Source organism: Morus notabilis, unplaced genomic scaffold, assembly GCF_000414095.1.
Source record: "Morus notabilis unplaced genomic scaffold, ASM41409v2 Scaffold449, whole genome shotgun sequence".
Lineage (NCBI taxonomy): Eukaryota > Viridiplantae > Streptophyta > Magnoliopsida > Rosales > Moraceae > Morus > Morus notabilis.
The window spans coordinates 217,073-236,209 of record NW_010357144.1 but is presented as its reverse complement, the minus strand read 5'-3'; the positions used below and the strand labels follow the sequence as shown (position 1 = coordinate 236,209).

The 19,137-nt window shown below is 34.5% G+C and overlaps 2 protein-coding genes and 1 non-coding gene across 3 annotated transcripts in view; all 3 read right to left on the bottom strand.

Annotated features, from left to right (window-relative positions):
• Window positions 1–1,148: 1,148 nt before the first annotated feature.
• On the bottom strand, window positions 1,149–4,521 carry LOC21396643 (eukaryotic initiation factor 4A-8). The gene is made up of 5 exons (XM_024166966.1): window positions 4,363–4,521; window positions 3,386–3,455; window positions 3,158–3,264; window positions 2,557–2,987; window positions 1,149–2,148 (listed from the first exon to the last, which is right to left on the bottom strand). Exons 2-5 carry the CDS (start codon window positions 3,451–3,453, stop codon window positions 1,513–1,515), a joined length of 1,242 nt encoding a protein of 413 aa, XP_024022734.1. The 5' UTR covers window positions 3,454–3,455; window positions 4,363–4,521; the 3' UTR covers window positions 1,149–1,512.
• LOC112091994 lies at window positions 3,601–3,706 on the bottom strand. The gene has a single exon (XR_002902391.1). It is a non-coding gene; the product is annotated as a small nucleolar RNA snoR98 (small nucleolar RNA).
• A 12,434-nt stretch (window positions 4,522–16,955) lies between the features above and the next one.
• Window positions 16,956–19,137, bottom strand: part of LOC21396642 (telomere repeat-binding factor 4) — a 2,943-nt gene continuing 761 nt past the window's right edge. Inside the window, exons 2-6 of the mRNA XM_024166826.1 lie at window positions 18,878–19,047; window positions 18,441–18,525; window positions 17,799–17,888; window positions 17,383–17,662; window positions 16,956–17,275 (exon numbers count right to left, since the gene is read on the bottom strand). Of these exons, the coding sequence (XP_024022594.1) occupies window positions 17,244–17,275; window positions 17,383–17,662; window positions 17,799–17,888; window positions 18,441–18,525; window positions 18,878–19,047 (657 nt within the window). The 3' untranslated portion in view covers window positions 16,956–17,243. The remainder of the gene's footprint in view (window positions 17,276–17,382; window positions 17,663–17,798; window positions 17,889–18,440; window positions 18,526–18,877; window positions 19,048–19,137) is intronic.

Genomic DNA, 19,137 nt, shown 5'->3' with positions numbered 1-19,137 from the left:
GTGTTTAATAAGTTTATGCCACTTGATTTTAGAACTTGTGTACAATGGTCCTCTCACACTATAAATTCTAACAAAAGGATCAAACAACTCGTGTAAAGGATCGGCTACTCGTCTAACTTTGCTACTGCATTTGCATAGGAACATCTTTGTCCATGGCGGCACTCTTGAACAAAAGTAGTTTTCTGTCGGGCTCTCGAGTTCTCAAATTGAGATCGAACAACTAATTGATTCCCTAAATAAATAGGGCACAATAGACCGTTTACCCTTGAGAATTTGTATTTATGCAAAGTTAATCTCTGCAAAGAGTAAAATAAAAAATGATTTATACATATTAACCTGTTCATTTTGTTAATTAAAATCACAACTCAAATTTTTATTAATAATTTCTCTCATAAAAATTTAAATTTAATTTTTTCTATTATAGTATTTTTTTCTCATATAAATTCATTTTTTAACTTAAATTCTTAACTCTAATAAATAAAAAGAACAAACAAAATTAAAAAATACTAGCTAAATCATAGATCCAAGAAAGATTGCAACGCCAGAGGAGAGATATGCTATGGAGAAAAAGGCATGTGGACCTACACAACTCTCACTGTCTCATCTAGAATATTAAATTACAAAGCATCCGGCAAATCTTCCATAAATCTAATCATCCAAAAAAAAAAAAGATCCTATCAGGAAATATATGCAAAAAGAACAACATAAGCAAACGCACCAACTCATCAAGATAAGCAAACGCACTAACTCATCAAGATAAGCAAACGCACTAACTCATCAAGATAAGCAAACGCACTGGAACACGGCCACAGAACATATTAAGAACCCATTTAGTTCACTAATTTAAATTTTTAATTTAAATTGAAATGTAATTTTATGTTAAAACTTTTTACTGTATCAAAAAAATTAAGTGAACGTTTAATTCATAAATTCAAAATCATAATTCAAAATTATTCTCAATTTACGTGTTTTTTATAAAAAAAAAAATACTATAACGAACTACGATTCAAATTAAAATACAAATTCACTAACCAAACAACTCATAAAATATAAATTAAATAAAATATAAATTAAATGTGACTTTTTAAAAAAAAATTACTGTAACAAAACTTAAATTCTAAATTCGAATTGATAAAATAAATAGAAGATAAACCAATCCTTGACTACCATCTTTCTTATAATAAATTCCAAGGGAAAAAAATTAAAAGGACCGTACAATACAAAGCCTAAATGAAAACAAAATTTGAAATAATAAAAGCCCCACCTCACCGCTGTGCAAAATGAGAATCTGTCTACACCTATATCGCAGTGAAGCGGGACGGATATCATTATGTTGGCCTTGATGGTCAGATAAATATGTTCAAAAAACATTAACTTAAGACACTAAATTGGGAGGGGAAAAAGGAAGAGCAAAAAAGGGGGGATTAAATAGTACTTGCAACTAAGCGAAGGGAAAAAAAAAAAAAAAAAAAAAAAAAAACCAATTGCCTCAGACGAAACAAAAAGAGCTCTTCAGAGGAGATCAGCAACGTTAGATGGCAGCTCCTCAACGACAACATTGTAAAACTTCTGAATGTCAAACAGCATTCTCTCATCCTCCCTAGTCACAAAGTTAATGGCAACACCTTTCCTTCCGAACCGACCACTTCGTCCTATACGATGAAGGTAGTTTTCTGGTTGAGTAGGCAAGTCATAATTAATGACAAGTGAAACTTGTTGCACATCAATACCACGAGCCAAGAGATCGGTAGTAATTAGAACACGAGAGGAGCCAGAGCGGAACTCGCGCATAATTATGTCACGAGTGTTCTGGTCCATGTCACCATGGGTGGCAGAGACGGTGTGGTCACGGCTTCGCATCTTGTCAGTAAGCCAGTCCACTTTGCGCCTTGTGTTGACAAAAATGACACTCTGGGTGATGGCCAGGGTCTCGTACAGATCACAAAGCGTTTCAAGCTTCCATTCTTCCTTTTCAACATTGACATGAAATTGCTTGATACCTTCAAGGGTGAGCTCATCGCGTTTCACCAAGATCCTCACGGGCTTATTCATAAACTTTCTAGTGATCTCAAGGGCTTCAGGGGGCATTGTAGCAGAAAAAACACCAACCTGGACCTTTGATGGCAGGAGCTGGAAAATGTCATATATCTGACATGCAAATAGTCATCGTTAGCATCCAAAAAATTGAAAAGCCATTTTAACTCTAGTAATGAGATAAAAAACTGCGAGCATGTTTAGAAGTCAATCCATTCACCAAATCCTCCGTAGCCTAAAGGGCTTCAATGATTCGTAATAATTATTAAAAGAACTACAGGTCTATGTTAGCGTCGATCAAATGCTTAAAGGACTTTCACAGAAAGAATCAACAGCAGAGCAAAATGGGAAGAACTTAAATCGGCGCCTTAAAAAAATGAACATGTCCCTGTATATTTTAAGGTTTCCTACTTTTAGTATATCAAAAAATCTCTATGTAAACTTGTTATTAAAGACATTATCTGAGAAAGTTATCCACGACAACTAAAATGAATACAAGCAGTTTAAAAGGGCAAGACAAACCTGATCCTTGAAACCACGAGAAAGCATTTCATCAGCCTCATCCAGCACAAACATCTTAATGTAATCCGAGCAAAGTGACTGCCTTCGCAACATGTCAAACACACGACCCGGAGTTCCAACAACAACATGAACACCAGCTTGAAGAATGCGTTGATCCTCGCGCACACTAGTTCCACCCACACAAGCGTGAACCTTTACACCAAGGTAGTCACCAAGTGCTCGCATAACTTTCTCTATCTGTTGTGCCAGTTCCCTAGTGGGTGCCAAAACCAAGGCCTGGCACTGAACCAAATCATAATCAAGTAGCTGCAAAATACCAGAACAGAAAGTAGCAGTTTTCCCAGTTCCAGATTGAGCCTGCTGAATGACATCAAGACCCTTGCAGAAAGGAACAATTCCCCTTTGCTGGATTGCAGATGGCTTCTCAAAACCTTGAAAGTGAAATCCAAAATAAATAATTTTGCTAGCCCATAGAAACATGCTCCATTTATATATGCAACGTAGAACTCATAAAATACAAACAATTTTTAAAACTACCAAGCACAAGACTGTGAGGATGTTTGGATAGAAAATCGATGCCCAAATTCCAAATTTAACTTACCGTATGCATAGATGCCCCTCAGTAGCTTTTCGAGCAATCCCATGGAATCAAAACTTTCATGAACCTCATCATATGACGTGAAGAAATCTTGTCCATCATTTGACAGCCTAGCACAGTTATTTTAATAAGAACCATCAATAATGACATCAAATGACAAATATATGATGTGACAGAAAGTGGAACCTATTCTGGACAAAAAACAAGAACGTTTGCGCAAAAGAAACCTACAATTCATTCATTTTAGCATCATATTTGCGAGCATCAAACTGCGTTCCTTCTGAAGCCAGACCAGCCATATCTGCAAAAACAAAATTCCATTAGTAAAGTTTCAGGAAGAGTAAAAACCGCCAGGAAAATCATTTGCCACCTTTTTTACACTCTCAGACTCTCAAAATGCAGATACAGAATTGTCACCAAAGATAGTAGCTACTTTTTATCAAAGAAAATGTGACAGAAGAGCCAAACTTGCAAACCACAGAAGTAGGAATACAAGTATTAAACTCCTGTTTTACTTTCAGGAGAAGTTATCATATAGGGCATGTATCAATCTGCTACATTAGGTATAAATCCCAAAGCAAACAAACACAGCACTGCCCACTCCCCCATACAATGTAAAGCAATCCATTCCCAGAAATAAGAGAGTTCTTAGTACCAAAAAAATATGAATCATACGAAATGATATTTCAATAAATCATAGTGAAACTCATTTTCGCAAAAAACACCATTGATGAAGAGAAACTCGGTGACATTAGCAGTTCTTTTCACGATTGATAATGGCAAAAAAACAAAAGTTAATCCTTATTTCAAGAGCAGGCAAAAACCAAAAGCTTGCGTTTTTAAATGTCGCTAAATTTATTTTCTCGTGAAAAAAGGGAATAAATCTGCCGCTGTTCAAAAAACAGAAATTCACTACTTGTTCGTCACTTCTCTCGCGAACCGAACAAATCCGTCCGCTAAAAGAACGAAACTTTTACAGAAAAAAGGAAACATATCAAAAGCAGATCGCAAACGAAATCGAAACTCATCACGAACCAAAGCAACGACGGAAGACAAACCTAACGGCAAAAGCAGCCAATCAACTCCATACAATACCAAAAAAAAAATCACCAAGACATATCGTAAAGGTATATAGACACAGAACAAATACATACATATATATATATATATATAGAGAGAGAGAGAGAGAGAGAGAGATGTATATATACCTGCAAGCAGTGATTTTCGTAGAAAGAGAAAGAGAGAGTGAGAAAGAGAGGACTGAAGACGGCGGAGCTAGGGTTTCCCGAACTCCTCGGATCTGCGCCGTGGAGTTGAAGGGAGGCGGATGTTGAAAGAAGCAGAGTATATATATATATAGTTGGGCAGACACTCACACTCCCATTTGAAGGCCCTTTGTTGTATTAGGTTTACGAACGAGCCTTTTGGCTCCAATACAAATCTTAAATTTCCGAATTTACCCCTTTGTTTCTTCTGCTATTACCTATTTGCCTGTTTAGATATTGGTTTGTCAGAGACAGACATCCAGAGTATTAAGATTGATAATTTCTCAATAAATCAACTTAAATATGCTATTTTTATAAGGAAAATATAGTACTAATTCTTGTATTTCATTGAAACACAGCCTTTTCTTTTCTCATCTTATATTATATTTTAAAAATTTTAAAAAGCCTCTTTAGCAGATTTTATTAATAGAATAAAACCCCATGTAAGGTTTTAAAATTAGACAACTGAAAAGGTTTTTCTTTTTCTGAACAAACTCAGAAAGGTTTTAAAAATACTAGTATCAACTTTTTACTATAATATTTGTTTACAAAAATTTAAATTCAACTTCTTTTTTACTACAATCTTTAACTTTAATATCAATATTAAATATTATCCTAAATATGAAATGATTAAAAATTTAAACAAAATGGACTATAATTAAAACGTTAAAAGATTAAAAAAATATAATGAAGAAATTTTCCTCCCTACAAAAAAATCCTTATTCAAAAGTTTAATCTAGCCACCAATAGGTGAGTTTAGATGAGAAGACTTAAAACTTGTAAAATGGTCCATATAGCTAATGATTTTTTTAAGGACCCATTTAGAAGATATATTCAAATTATAGGTTGTGTTTGGAGTTATTTTTATTTTTATTTTTCATGTTTTTTAAGAAAAAAAAATGAAAACGGAAGAGAAACGATTGTTGAGTAAAAATATTTATTAATGTTGAAATAATATTTCACACACAACATAATTTCACCTATCTAGGCTTTAATTAGCATAGGAGTTTATTATTTTTAGTTCGACCCATTCAAGATTATAAGAATAACCTCTTAATTACAATCCCTTGGTACAAGGGAAAACATTTTGATTCCAATTAAAACAATAAATTCTATTTTCTTGTGAATTTGAGAAATTTGGGTTGATTTAAAATTGCGGCTGAACTCAGTGAATTTTGTCGAGTTGCCTACATCCCCCGTTAGGGGATCAAGCCACTTATAGTTCGAATTTTGAGTTTGAAAATTTTAGATAATTCCTCGGTGTATGACCTTATGAGGAATTGACGCACTTTGAAATTTGATTTGGTTTTGTATTGATTTTCTCTTTTATGAGAATTTTAGAATTGAATTTGGTATTGAAATTGCACCTAAATTTTAGGTTGCCTACGTATCCGATAGGAAATCAAGTCAATCGTAGTTCTTAAGTTTGAATTTGGATTTTAGAGAATTCACCGATATATGACCATAGGAGGAATTCAAATATATTTTAAAATTCGATTTGAAATTTTACTTTAGAATTTGGATTTAAAAGTTGTATTTGGATAATTTCCCGGTACATGACTTTATGAAGAATTAAAATGATCCTTTTTGAATTTAGTGTTGAGAATTTTTTTTATTTGAATTTGGGATTTAAAAGTTGTATTTAATTACCATATGGTTTTATAAGACAATGGGCTCATCTTTTGAACTAAAAGACCATAAAAAGACTTAATTTGTGTACTTTAAATTTTAAGGTATTTAATATTCTGACTTTATTTTGAGATTATTGTCTTTTCTTTTTTTTTATTTAATATTCTGAATTTATTTTGAGATTATTGTCTTTTCTCTTTTTTTTTGAATTTTAAAATTCAAAATTAAATTCACCGTTTAAATATAATTTGTTATGATTTGATTTGTTTTGATCTTCTAATCTCAAAGAGGAATTGAAATCCTTCTTCTGCTTCCCGTGATTAACGTATATATATAAATATATATATGAACCCTTATTGCTTCTCCACAACAAGTACAGCAAGCGCCAGAGTCTTACAAGCATCACAGCACGTGAACTTTTGGTGTGTGTGTGTGTATATAAATATGCACATAATTTTTTATATATCAATTTTTAAAGTGTAATTCGTATGAATTTTTCACTCGAATTATACTCAAAACAATCGTAACAAATAATTTAAAAAATTTTACATTAAAAATTTATTAAGAGTTGTAAATAAGAAATCTCACACCGTAAGGCGTATATGAGATTTATCTTCGTAAAGAGTGTTAAGAAATAAATTATAATTCTACACTTTAAAATGTATATAAGACTTAATTTAAATATACTGTATTTATTTAATAACATAAAAAACTAAAATTACTAGTGTAAAAAAAAATCAATCTATCAAAATATATAATTATCTTATTGTTTTAAAATATTACTTTTAAAGACGTATATTTTTTTTTTTCTCACTTCTCTGCACACACACCTGCGCACCCTTTTTTCTCCCTTTCCTCTCACGTTTTCCCACACACGTACCTACACTTTTTTTCTTTCACTTCTCACGTTCTCTCACCTGCGCGCACACACTTTTTTGATTTTTTTTTTTCCTTTCTTCTCACGTTTGCCTGCAACCTTTCTCCTTTTTTTTTTGTTTTATTTTTTTTCTTACTTTTCCTACAATCACCTGCGCACTCCTGCGGATTGTCACTGCGCAAAAATTTTGTTGCACACTCTTTTCTCTTGCTGCACACACTAATGCCTTCCGTTCCGCACACACGCACAGTCTTCTCATCTCCTCTGGACAGTTTTCCTCCTTTATATAAAAGAATTCCATAATAGTTTTTTATCGCCACCCCACGTTTTACACACATCACGTTCTGCACCATCTCTTTTTTTTTAATCACTACTCCACATTTTGCACACACCACGTTCTGCACCCTCTCTTCACATTTTTAAAGTGTATTTTTTTAATCCTCCTTTTTTTCTCTTTTTTATTTTTCATTATTATTTTTTTTTGGGCCAGCCTAAAGTTGGGCTAATACAAAATTTTATTTTCTCTTTTAATTTTTTGAAGGCCCATTTGTGATTCATTTTTTTGATTGCAAACAACGGCGTTTGACACAATTAAAGATAAAAAATGAAAATGTAAATGATTTTTTAGTTTAGTGTAAAATGTGAGAGAAATGAAAAACGACTTTTAATCGTTTTTCATTTTTTGTTTCCGTTTTCTCTTCTCTTGAGTAGAGAGAGAGACATTAAAAGATTTTTTTATACTGAAAACAATCTCTTGATAAAACTATCAAACTCATTTTTAAAAATGATTTCTGTCTGAGATTGAAAATATTTTCATTTCTATTTTCATACAAAAAATAAAATTATTTTAAAATGAATTTTAAACGCAAAAAAATTTAAAGTTTAAAACTTTAAAAGGGGTAGCAGCCTACATTTCTCTCTTACTCTCTTGTTTTAAAAAAAAAAAAAAAAGCCTCTAAGGTAAGAGATTCAAAAAAAGCCTCTATGTTAATAAAAAGAAATCAACTCTCACAATGGAACCATCAAAAAGCGTAATAGAAGTATATAACTGAATAGAAAAAGCTAACGCGTGACAAGTAAAAAGGCGGGCTACAGCGGCCAACGAAGGTATAGCAAATAAAGCCACTCCCGTTATTTCTAGTACCATTTCCTGCAAACGTAGGATGACAAAGAGCAAGACGTTTACGAAAACAAACGACGGCAAAATTTGATAGAAAAACACATGAAGTTTTGTAAATGGACAACACGTTTCTTATGATCAAACGACGGAGAGGAAAGCAGCATAAACGACACGTAGTTTTATCGAAACAACATGATGTTCATTCGACGAAAGTAATTAAAGGACCGTTTGGAAGAGTTTTGCTTTTGCTTTTAGTAAGTAAAAGAATAGAAGTAAAAGTTGTAACTTTCCCGTTCACTTCGCTGATTCGAGTTTAGAATTCGAGTTGAGATGTGACTTTATGTGAGAACTTTTTACTGTAACAAAAAAGTTAAATATGATTGTTTATGAGAGCTTTTTACTGTAGAAAAACCCAAATTTTAAACTCGAATCAGTGAAATGAACGGAGCAACGTGTTTGGAATAAAAGAGTTTAATGATAAAATAATTTTGAAATTCTCTATAGTGCAATAAAAGCATTGGAATGAGGTTTTTAGTGTCTCGATGGAACTTTTGTACAAATTTTAAAGTATATTTAATGTGTTTTTTTTAGAAGTTACATTTTGTGATTTTGACGAAAAGTTCTTTTAAAATACCGATGCGCTTCTAACAAATCGGTATGGGCCTATTTGGGATAATTTTTTGAAAGTTGCTTTTTAACTTTTTATGTCTAAAAATTGTTTTTAAAAGTGTTTAGATAATTTGTTAAATGCGCTTCAACTTTTTAGAAGAACTTTCAGATAAAGTCATAAAATATAACTTCTAAAAAAAATACTTCTAAATAGACTTTTAAATTCATACCAAAGTTATATTAAGGCATTATAAATTTCATTTGAACACCATTATTTATTTGGCTCCCGTTTAGTTGGGTAACTCAACTCAATTCAACCCAATTCAGCTCAAACCACAATTCGGATGCAAGTTTGGTAAAGGTGTTAATTAGAACTGAATGAGCCATTTTAATTTGAGTTAAAATGCTTTAACTCCGGATTCAACTCCCCCCCTCAATTCCGCTTTTCAGACCATTTTTCTACAGTGTTCCATTTTCCCACCATTCTGACTTTACTCTGCGTGGGACCCACTTGGCTGCAAAGGCTGTTCTCACTTCTCACCTTAATTGGCGTGGGCCCCACTTTCTCTCCAAGCAAAACAAATACACGTGCACTTTCTCACTTTCTCAAATGACTTGTTCTCATACATCCGATCACTAATTCGGACTTTATTTTCCATTTGGATTAATAATTTTATTGTGCATTCAAACATTAATTTGAATTATTTTTTAAATTATATTGTCTGAATTTTTCTGTTTGAATAAAAAAAGTTTAAATTAATACAATTTGAATCAACGAATTAAATGAGACTTAAAAAATTTAAAATTATTTTGACCCATTAGGCTATTGGTTTTACAAATTTATTAAAAAATCACAATTTTATTTCTCTTCTTCTACAGAATAAAAACAAAAGCAAAAACTCTACTAAACGGACCATATAGAATAAAAGAGCTTAATGAGATAATAATTTTTAAATCCTCTAACAACAATAAAAATGTTGAAATGAAATTTATAGTGTCCCCATAAAATTTTGATATAAGTTTTAAAGTCTATTTAAAAGTGTTTTTTTAAAAAACTACATTTTATGACTTTAATTGAAATCTCTTCTCAAAAACAAAACGCTTCTAACAGATTAGCTTCTTTTCAAAACTCTCCCCAACAGACCCACTGTAAGTATATAGCACCAACCCCGTCGTGAAACAAACTAAAATTACAAAAGGTAGTACTCTAATAAATTATGCAATTGACAATGCTCTTAAAAAAAACAATCTAAACAAATTCCATCTGCCATTTTTAATGATATTATGACATGCTCTCTAAAAATCCTTGAACGAGCTCATCATAGAGATCTGAGTGAAAACAAAATCTCCAAATCTTTTCCCTTCTCCCCCCACGAGGAGATCCCATATCTTTACATCGTTGTCGTCTTTTGGTCGTTTTAAAAAACCGAGAGAGACTTGATAATGCAATCTCGTCCGACATTCCCTTTTGGTTGCTTGCTGTTAAGAAGCTTTAGTTATATTGACTTAGCTTTCTGTACAAGCTTTACAAAGCTTCTAGTATAAGTTTCTATTTACAAAGCTTCTAGTATAAGTTTATGTAATAAAGCTTATTTTATAAGTTTCAGCAGCTCTGTGTAACTTATATATAAATAGATAGTTACAGTAATTTTACAGAATTTAGATTTTCTGTTATTCATTCATTCAATACACAACTATTTTCTCACACTTTATTTCTTCAAAGTTAGATAACAATAATTTTTTGGTCTGGCGCCAACAAGTTCTTGCCACTATCCGTGGTCATCGTCTTCAAGACTTTCCTTTTAGCTCAATGAGATTTCCTCTAAAGTTTCTTTGTCTAGAAGATGATCTCCTTCGTGTGGGCAATACTGCGTATCTAGAGTGGGAACAGCAAGATCAGCTGATCGTGTCATGGATGCTAGCCTCAATGTATGATTCTGTCCTTGCTCGTATGGTTAATTGTGAAACTGCAGCTCAAGTTTGGCACACAGTTGAGGTATACTTTGCCTCACAAATTAGAGCCAAAAAGTCTCAATTTAAGACTCAATTGCAGAATACTCATAAGGATTCTTTGACTGTTAATGAATATATGCTTCGGATTAGGCACTTTGTTGATATGCTTGCTCTAGTAGGTCATGAAATTTCAACTAAGGATCATGTTGATGCAATATTCAATGGTCTACCTCCTGAATATGATAGTTTGGAGATCAGTGTGAATTCTAATTTTAACGAATACACTGTTGAAGAAGTTGAATCCCTTGTTCTTGCTCAAGAAGTTCGAATTGAGAAAGCTTTTAAAGTCTAGTGATGGTTTTGGCTCTCCTTTCGGTTCCATTTCTGTTAATCTTGCTATGACTAGGACTCAGTCAAACTCTGCTCCAAAATTTAGTGGTCCCGGCTTTGGATACTCTCCTTCTGGAACTACCGGTTTCTTTTCTGCATCTCCTGGTTATTTCTCGAGTAATCCTAGACAGAGTAATTTTTCTGGTAATACTAATAACAGAGGCCGAGGACATTTTGGAGGATATAACAGAGGATCTTGGAACAATAACAAAGTACAATGTCAACTTTGTGGAAAGCAAGGTCATGTGGTTATGCAGTGTTACTACTGTTTTGACAGGTCTTTTGTTGGTCCTTCTCAGTTCTCTCATCAGGTTCAAGGTAACTTGGCTCACTGCCAGAGTCCAAATTCAGCAACTAAGTCTATTCAGATGGGTGCTATACTTGCTAGTCCAGAGGCAGTGCATAATCCAGCTTGGTATCCAACTGAATCTTCTGATATGGATTGGTATCTTGACTCATGTGCCACCAATCATTTGACTGCTGACCATTCAAATCTCATGCTCAGTTCTGAATTTTCTGGTCCGGATTAGGTGCACATAGAAAATGGTAAGGGATTACCTATTAAACATATTGGTTCTTCCACTTTTTCTAGTCCTTTTATCATTTCCAAAACTCTTACTCTCAAACACTTATTACATGTCCCTGAAATTCGTAAAAATTTGTTGAGTGTCTCCAACTTTGCTACTGATAATTATGTTTTCTTTGAGTTTCACCCCACTACTTGTTATGTTAAGGACCTTACTTCCAAGATGGTGCTGCTGGAGGGTCATCTTAAGGATGGCCTCTATGCTTTTGACAACTCGCACATCAGTCTCAAGCCATCTCCTCATGTTTGTTCTTCTTAAACTGTTAACTCATCTTCCTCCTTTTCTAGTCCAGTGATTCCTGTTATTCAAGCTTGTACTAGCACTGTCAATTCTTCCCATTTTGAACTGTGGCATAATAGGTTAAGACATCCAGCTGATAAAGTTGTACAGCTTGTGTTGAATAATTGTAATTTCTCCAACATCAATAAAACTTCATTCTCTACTTGCAAGTCTTGTTGTTTGGGTAAAATTCACATACTGCCTCTCTCTCTTTCTCAAACTACTTACCATAAACCTTTACAGCTTGTTCATTCTGATTTATGGGGTCCCTCACTTACTATTTCTTCCAGTGGATATAGATATTACATTCACTTTATTGATGCTTATTCTCGTTTCACTTGGATATACCTTTTAAGAACAAAGTCTGAAGCTTTACAAACCTTCATTAATTTCAAATCGTTAGTAGAGAAACATCTTGATTTACCCATTAAATGTCTTCAAACTGACTGGGAAGGGGAGTTTAAAGCCTTTATAGATCTTCTCATTCAACAAGGAATAGAACATAGGCACCCTTATCCACATACTCATGAACAAAATGGGGTTGCTGAGCGCAAACATAGACACATTGTTGAAATTGGTCTAACACTCATTGCTCAAGCCTCTATGCCTTTTAAATATTGGGATGAGGCATTTCGTACTGTGATTTTTCTTATAAACAGGCTGCCAACACCATTACTTCAAAATAAAACTCCTTTGGAAGTTTTGTTTCATACTAAGCCAGTCTATTCTCAACTTAAAGTCTTTGGATGCACTTGTTATCCAAATATTAGACCTTATAACAGACACAAGTTGCAGTTTAGGTCCGCACCTTGTACTTTTCTTGGTTATAGCATCAAGCATAAGGGATGTAAGTATATGGATCCATATGGAAGAATCTTTGTTTCTCAAGACATTATCTTTGATGAACTCTCATTCCCTTTTGCCAAAACTAGTCAAGTCATACCATCCACATTGTTGAACCAAATAACTTCCTCTCATCTGCTCCACTCAGTGTTCTACCTTCCTTGTCATCATCTTAGTCACATCTCCCTCTTATAACAACCTCAGAATCTTCTTCGACTGAGTTTTCTCTCTCACCCTCTATACCACTACACAATCAAACTTCTCTCACTGTGCCAGAACATACATCCACTGTTTCAGTCTCAAACCAAGACTCATGTGTACCAGGTCAGGAACATACAGAACACTCAAGACAATCTAAGTTATTACCTCTTCATTCCATGATCACACGTTCTAAGCGAGGCATTTTTAAACCGAGAGTATACATGACAACAAAAGAGCCTGGTACTGTTGAAGAAGCTCTTGCAGCTACACACTGGAAACAGGCTATGACAGATGAATTTTTGGCTCTTCAGAGGAATAATACGTGGAGCCTTGTTTCTTTACCTTCTGGTAGGAAAGTAATTGGTTGCAAGTGGATTTTTAGAGTAAAGGAAAATCTACTTGTTGCTAAAGGGTTTCATCAGGTGGCGGGATTTGATTTCACATAAACATTCAGCCCAGTAGTCAAACCTAGCACTGTTCGTGTCATTCTTACTCTAGCATTAAGTAGGCAATGGAGTGTGAGGCAACTTAATGTAAACAATGCATTTTTAAATGGGGATTTACAGGAGGAAGTGTACATGGACCAACCTGCCGATTTTGTTTATCAACATCATCCAAGGGCATGGTTTGACAAACTTCACCAGGCATTACTCAAACTTGGTTTCCATTCAGCCAAGTCAGATCAATCGCTTTTCATTCAAGTTACATCACAATGGACTCTTTACATCCTAGTCTATGTGGATGATATATTGGTCACAGGCAGTAATGAATCAGCCATCCAAGGATTAACCAACAAACTTAATGCCGAGTTTGCTCTCAAAGATCTTAGAAAGATTGACTATTACCTTGGAATACGAGTTACAAGGACGTCTAGAGGTCTTCACTTGTCTCAGTACATCACAGATTTGCTGTGTAAAACAAAGATGCAATATGCCAAGAGTGCACAGCCCCCATGACCACAGGGCAAAAACTGACTTCTTTTGGAAGTGATCATGTGAGTAATGTTCAATTATACATAAGTGTAGTAGGTGCTTTACAGTATGTGACAATCACAAGACCTGAAATCTCCTATAGTGTGAGCAAGGTTTGCCAATTTATGCAAACATGATAACTCGAATTTCTTAGAGTTATCCACTGGTTTTATAGCCTAAAATTGTTTGTCCATGAGTGATTGTTTTCGTTTATTGTTTGTTTTAAGTTAGATTTGTAGAGTTGCATGTACTTTGGCCTAATTCCGTATTGATGCGCCTCTTGAAGTGAAAGCTGGTAATTTGGAAGTAAAATAGGTGAAAAACTGGCTAATTATATGTGAGTTCCTTGCAGGAAATTGCTGGACTAAAATGCTGCAGCATTCTGGGCGACATTCTGGGATTAACTGGCAGCTGATTGATGTCAGCGCACTAGCTAGACAATGCAGACAGAAAGGAATCCGTGTGAGCTGGCTGAGGAGGTGTCAAATAGGTCCACTGTGCACATCAGCAGTGACACCTCAGCCCTTGTGTTGCCCTAGAAGGGAATGTTTCTCTTAGGACAAGTTGGCAGCCGCCAAGGGGAGAAAAAGAGGAAGAGAGAGAATCGGGCATTAATATAAAAAGAAGACAGTTGCTGAAAAACAGTGAACACACAGGGGTAGTACGAAGACACCAGAAAATACAAAAAGACACTATTCAAAGAGGAAAAAGCTTCGGGAGAGAGAGCTGAGGAAAGCAGAGCAACACGTGATTTCCAGCCTAGAAGGAGAATACAAAGCTGAGAGAGCTGGAAGTTGAAGGACATTGTTGGCCGGCCACAGAGGAATCCAAGATCCAGCCGAACTTGTTCTTCTTCTGTTAGCTTAACTATCTTTTGTTATTTAGCTACTAATTCTAGATATGGATTGTACTGGAGCTTTGGATCTTGTATCTATCATTATGAACTAAGTTGTTGTAGCTAGGTTTGCTAATGGAACCAATATTGTAAGAATGACAAGTTGTTTCTGAGATGCTATTAATCTACTATTCCTGTTCATTCATGTGAGCTAATATCTATTTCTATTCTTGACTGGCCATCAATTTTAGGATACAAGATTAAGATTAATACTGGAAGGGTTAGTTTTAATCGGATTAGCATGAATGATGCTTGTTCAATGAGCTTGCTGAGTTTTTGATTAGTGGATAGTATAGGAATATATTATTCACCTTGCATAACTTAATGAAACCTGAGCTTAAATCTGCAATCCGAGAGCTGGATCCACATAGGAATATGTTGAAAATAGCTTGAGGGACCACAGTCATAATCAATTCGGAAGAACTTTATGCATCAACGAGTTTCTGTTAACAGGATAGTAGAATGCTGCAGCATTCTTGGTAACATTCTAGTCAGACTTGCAGTAGAGGGGAAGTTAGCAAGTCTAGCTCATTTTTACCACTAATTTACATCCCATCATTACATTCTTGTTACATTTAGCCATCAGATTTCATTTCATTTACATTCATTTCAATTACATCATCTTAGTAAATTTGTGCCGAATTTATTTCTTGTTATTTTGTTGAATATACAACTCCCGACACATATTTTGGTGATTCATTCCTCGTGGGATCGATATCCGTACTTGTGTACACTTTATTACTTGTTAGCGATACGTGCACTTGCGAGCATAATTATCACGCAACAAAACACCATTAGAGGCTCATTGGAAAACAGTGAAGAGAATCCTACGGTACCTAGCTGGCACAATTGACTATGGTGTACACTTGAGACAGTGTTCTGCAGAAAACTTAGATCTAGTTGCATTTTGTGATGCAGATTGGGCATCGGATGCTGATGATAGAAGATCCACCTCAGGGTTTTGTATATTTCTTGGTTCTAACTTGGTATCCTGGCAGTCGAAGAAGCAACATACAATGTCTAGATCGTCTACAGAGGCTGAGTACCGGAGTTTGGCTAGTGTGGTGGCAAAGATATCTTGGCTGCAATCTCTTCTAAGTGAACTAAATTTTCAACCACAAAAGACACCAGTCGTCTGGTGTGATAATCTGAGCACAATCCATCTAGCAGCCAACCCAGTTCTACATGCTAGAACCAAGTATATAGAATTGGATCTATACTTTGTTCGAGAGAAGGTCATGAGAAAACAAATAGAAGTTCGACATGTACCAGCTATTGATCAACTGGCAGATGTCTTCACTAAAGCCATTTCAAGCTCAGTGTTTGGTCTTATACGAAGCAAACTTAAAGTAGAGGATTTAACTACTTTAAGTTTGAGGAGGCTGTTAAGAAGCTTTAGTTATATTGACTTAGCTTTCTATACAAGCTTTACAAAGCTTCTAGTATAAGTTTATGTTTACAAAGCTTCTAGTATAAGTTTCTGTAGTAAAGCTTATTCTACAAGTTTCAATAACTCTGTGTGACTTATGTATAAATAGGTAGTTACAGTATAAATAGGTAGTTACAATAGTTTTACAGAGTTTAGATTTTCTGTTAGTCATTCATTCAATACACAACTCTTTTCTCAATTCTATTCAGATAGTTTTCTTTATACTTGCTTAGAAAATGAAGACAACATAGTGTACAAAGCTCTTTTGTTTCAATATTGTGGAAAAACAAAAAGAAATAGTAAGCGAACAGAATTTATGTTTAATTTAAGGCACAAGGCATGGTAGCGGGCGGACCCTTACCAATTCTTGTTTATGCTAGAAACTTTTGCTCCTTTTTTTTTTTTCAAAAAAAGAATTGGCATTTGGATGTTCTTTTCTATTCTTTTGTTTGCTAAGGAATTAGTAGAAGAGAACAAAAACTCATAAATGAAGAATTTTCTACTTTCTTTTCGTTCTGGTTGTGTCCTGTAGTTTAATTGCTTACAGGATAACTCGTACTAGTTAAAAGTATGGACTAAAAAATGATGACAGAGTACAGTATTAGCACATCAAGGAAAGATGCTATATATTTCAGCCAAAAGAAAAAAGGGAACGATACCATATTAGCATGAGACCACGTAGGTGACCAAAGTTTCATGTCACAAAAATGAAATGAATACAAGGAACTCACAACCATATTAACTCATCTGTGTATAAAATACGTAAAACTGCTTCATTAACCTCCCAAAAGTCAAAACCAGTAGGATATATTTGAAGCTAAGTGACACAGAAACTTGTGTTTTTTTTTTTTTTTTTTTTTTTTGGGTACATTAACCTGATCTATCCATGATCTCAAACATGGCTTCTACTGCAGAAAAAGGAAATGCTAATGCATTTTTGCCCGACAAGGAGAACAAAACTTGTCCTAGTGGATCAGTGAATTTACAAGCATATTCTACAAGCTACAAGGATTCCGTTAATTTAACTTACAGTTTGACCATCTAAGTCAAAAGGACGGTTTCTCCCCGTGAACCTGCAACAATCAAACCCCAAAAAACAGAAGATAGATCATATATACCAAGATAGTAGAATACTGGGCAAAGACTGAAAGTGGAAAAGTACAGATGTTTTTGTTATTACATCGTTCTTGTATCTCTATCACTAGGTGTAGGATCGACTCGGTTTCTTCTGCCATCTTTAAGATTCTTTCAGCTTCCTTCATTGCTTCAGCAGCCAAAAATGATTTGTTTTCGGCATCAGCTACTTTATATGCAGCAGTATCAGAAATTTCCTTCAGCTTTTTAACGGAAGTTGTTAACACAAAATTCTGCAGTTGTTGAGGTCTGATGTCTTCTTGTTTTGGGGTAGGTGTTTTACTCCCCAACAGAGCCTCTTTCTTTAGTTTGTAGCCATTTTTTACCTGCATTCGAAAGAACGGAGAAAGTAAGAATCTACTCGCAGTGTTGCTATTTCATTGGGGCTGACAAACTTTATAGGTTATCTAATACGTGAATGAAAAAAAAAAAATTGTAAGAGTAATCAAAAGAATCACTCACCTTTTCAACTTTGCCTTGCAAAACAAGCCTTCTCAGCCTTGTACTCATTAATCTTCTGAAATTTGGTGGAAGGGCCATGTCATGCCTTTGCTATAGCAGTATATGAAGCTAATCAACATCTCTTCAAAACTTCGATGAGATAAAGATGGCAAGACGAGGATGACATTGTTGATTCAAAATAAAGGGATTACAACTAAATTTGATAGCTTATAAGTTCTTGACTTAATCAGACACAATAATTCTACATAGGTGTTTTGTATTCTGCTTAAAGAAAGTAATAAAGACCAAGAAACTAAATTATTATCTGGACTTGAACTTGAGGTAATTGAGCTAGGACTTAAAACAGAGAGAACAATGTCAATCATATTATAAATCCCCTAAAAAGTTCAAAAGTTAAGGTTAATTAAGCTTGCGATTCAAATGACACAATTAAAATTTCATCATGGTCAAAAGGTTCAAATTATTGCATTCCCACATCCTTTAAAATAGAGTCTTTTGGAGTTCCTATGCTTTTTAGATTTTGTCAGATCCCAGTATGTATTTTAGAACAATATCGACAGCACGGTTTTCCAAACGTGGTAGGAACATCAGAGCATAGCTAGTTGGATTTATTAAATAAATAACAAGAGACCTCCACCTGACCTTAATAAAGTTAAGAATGCCAACAAAATCAGATCCATTCACGTCTTTCATTGTTGAAAGAGCCTCAAAGATCATTGCATTATACCTGCTAAATACATAAGTACGATAAATATCCACATGAACAAATACAAAACAGTAAAACCAGATAAATCATAGTCAGTCTCATAGCCTTATAATTTATGATTAAACTAATATTTAGTCCCTAAGTATAGGCCACATTCCATTTTAGTATGATTCCAATAGACCCAATGTCCCAAATTTTCCATCTGATTGCAAAAAATTTAACAACAAAAGTTACAACTTTCTTCTTAATACTCATCCCCAACGTGACGTTTTAAAAGATAGAGACCAAAATGGAGTTTGACCTACTGTTCATGAAGATAAACCCTATAACTTGTGTAAACGCTTCCGGAACATAATTTTAAACACACACACACCGTGAAGCACTTTTCCCGTCCAGTGTGCTGTTTGAAGGATCATCCATGGCAGCATGAGGAGATGCATTTTCACGAATCGAAGAACTTCGAATGTTCACTATCTTAGGATCCCTTGTTTTCTCTTTAGAGCCACGACTAGAGATACTTGGGCCTAAATTTCTCCATTTATCCTGGTGTGCAAGTAACGAGCAACACGAGTAAACAACTGACTCACTGAGTGGTATGAACATATCAACGCCAATATATATATATATATATAT

Bases quoted from the DNA above. Each gene is read 5' to 3' on its own strand.
- LOC21396643 (XM_024166966.1), bottom strand. From the start codon at position 3,453: ATGGCTGGTCTGGCTTCAGAAGGAACGCAGTTTGATGCTCGCAAATAT. The intron at 3,265-3,385 runs GTAGGTTTCTTT...TAACTGTGCTAG, and splicing joins GATGCTAAAATGAATGAATT to GCTGTCAAATGATGGACAAG. The intron at 2,988-3,157 runs GTAAGTTAAATT...TTCACTTTCAAG, and splicing joins GAGGGGCATCTATGCATACG to GTTTTGAGAAGCCATCTGCA.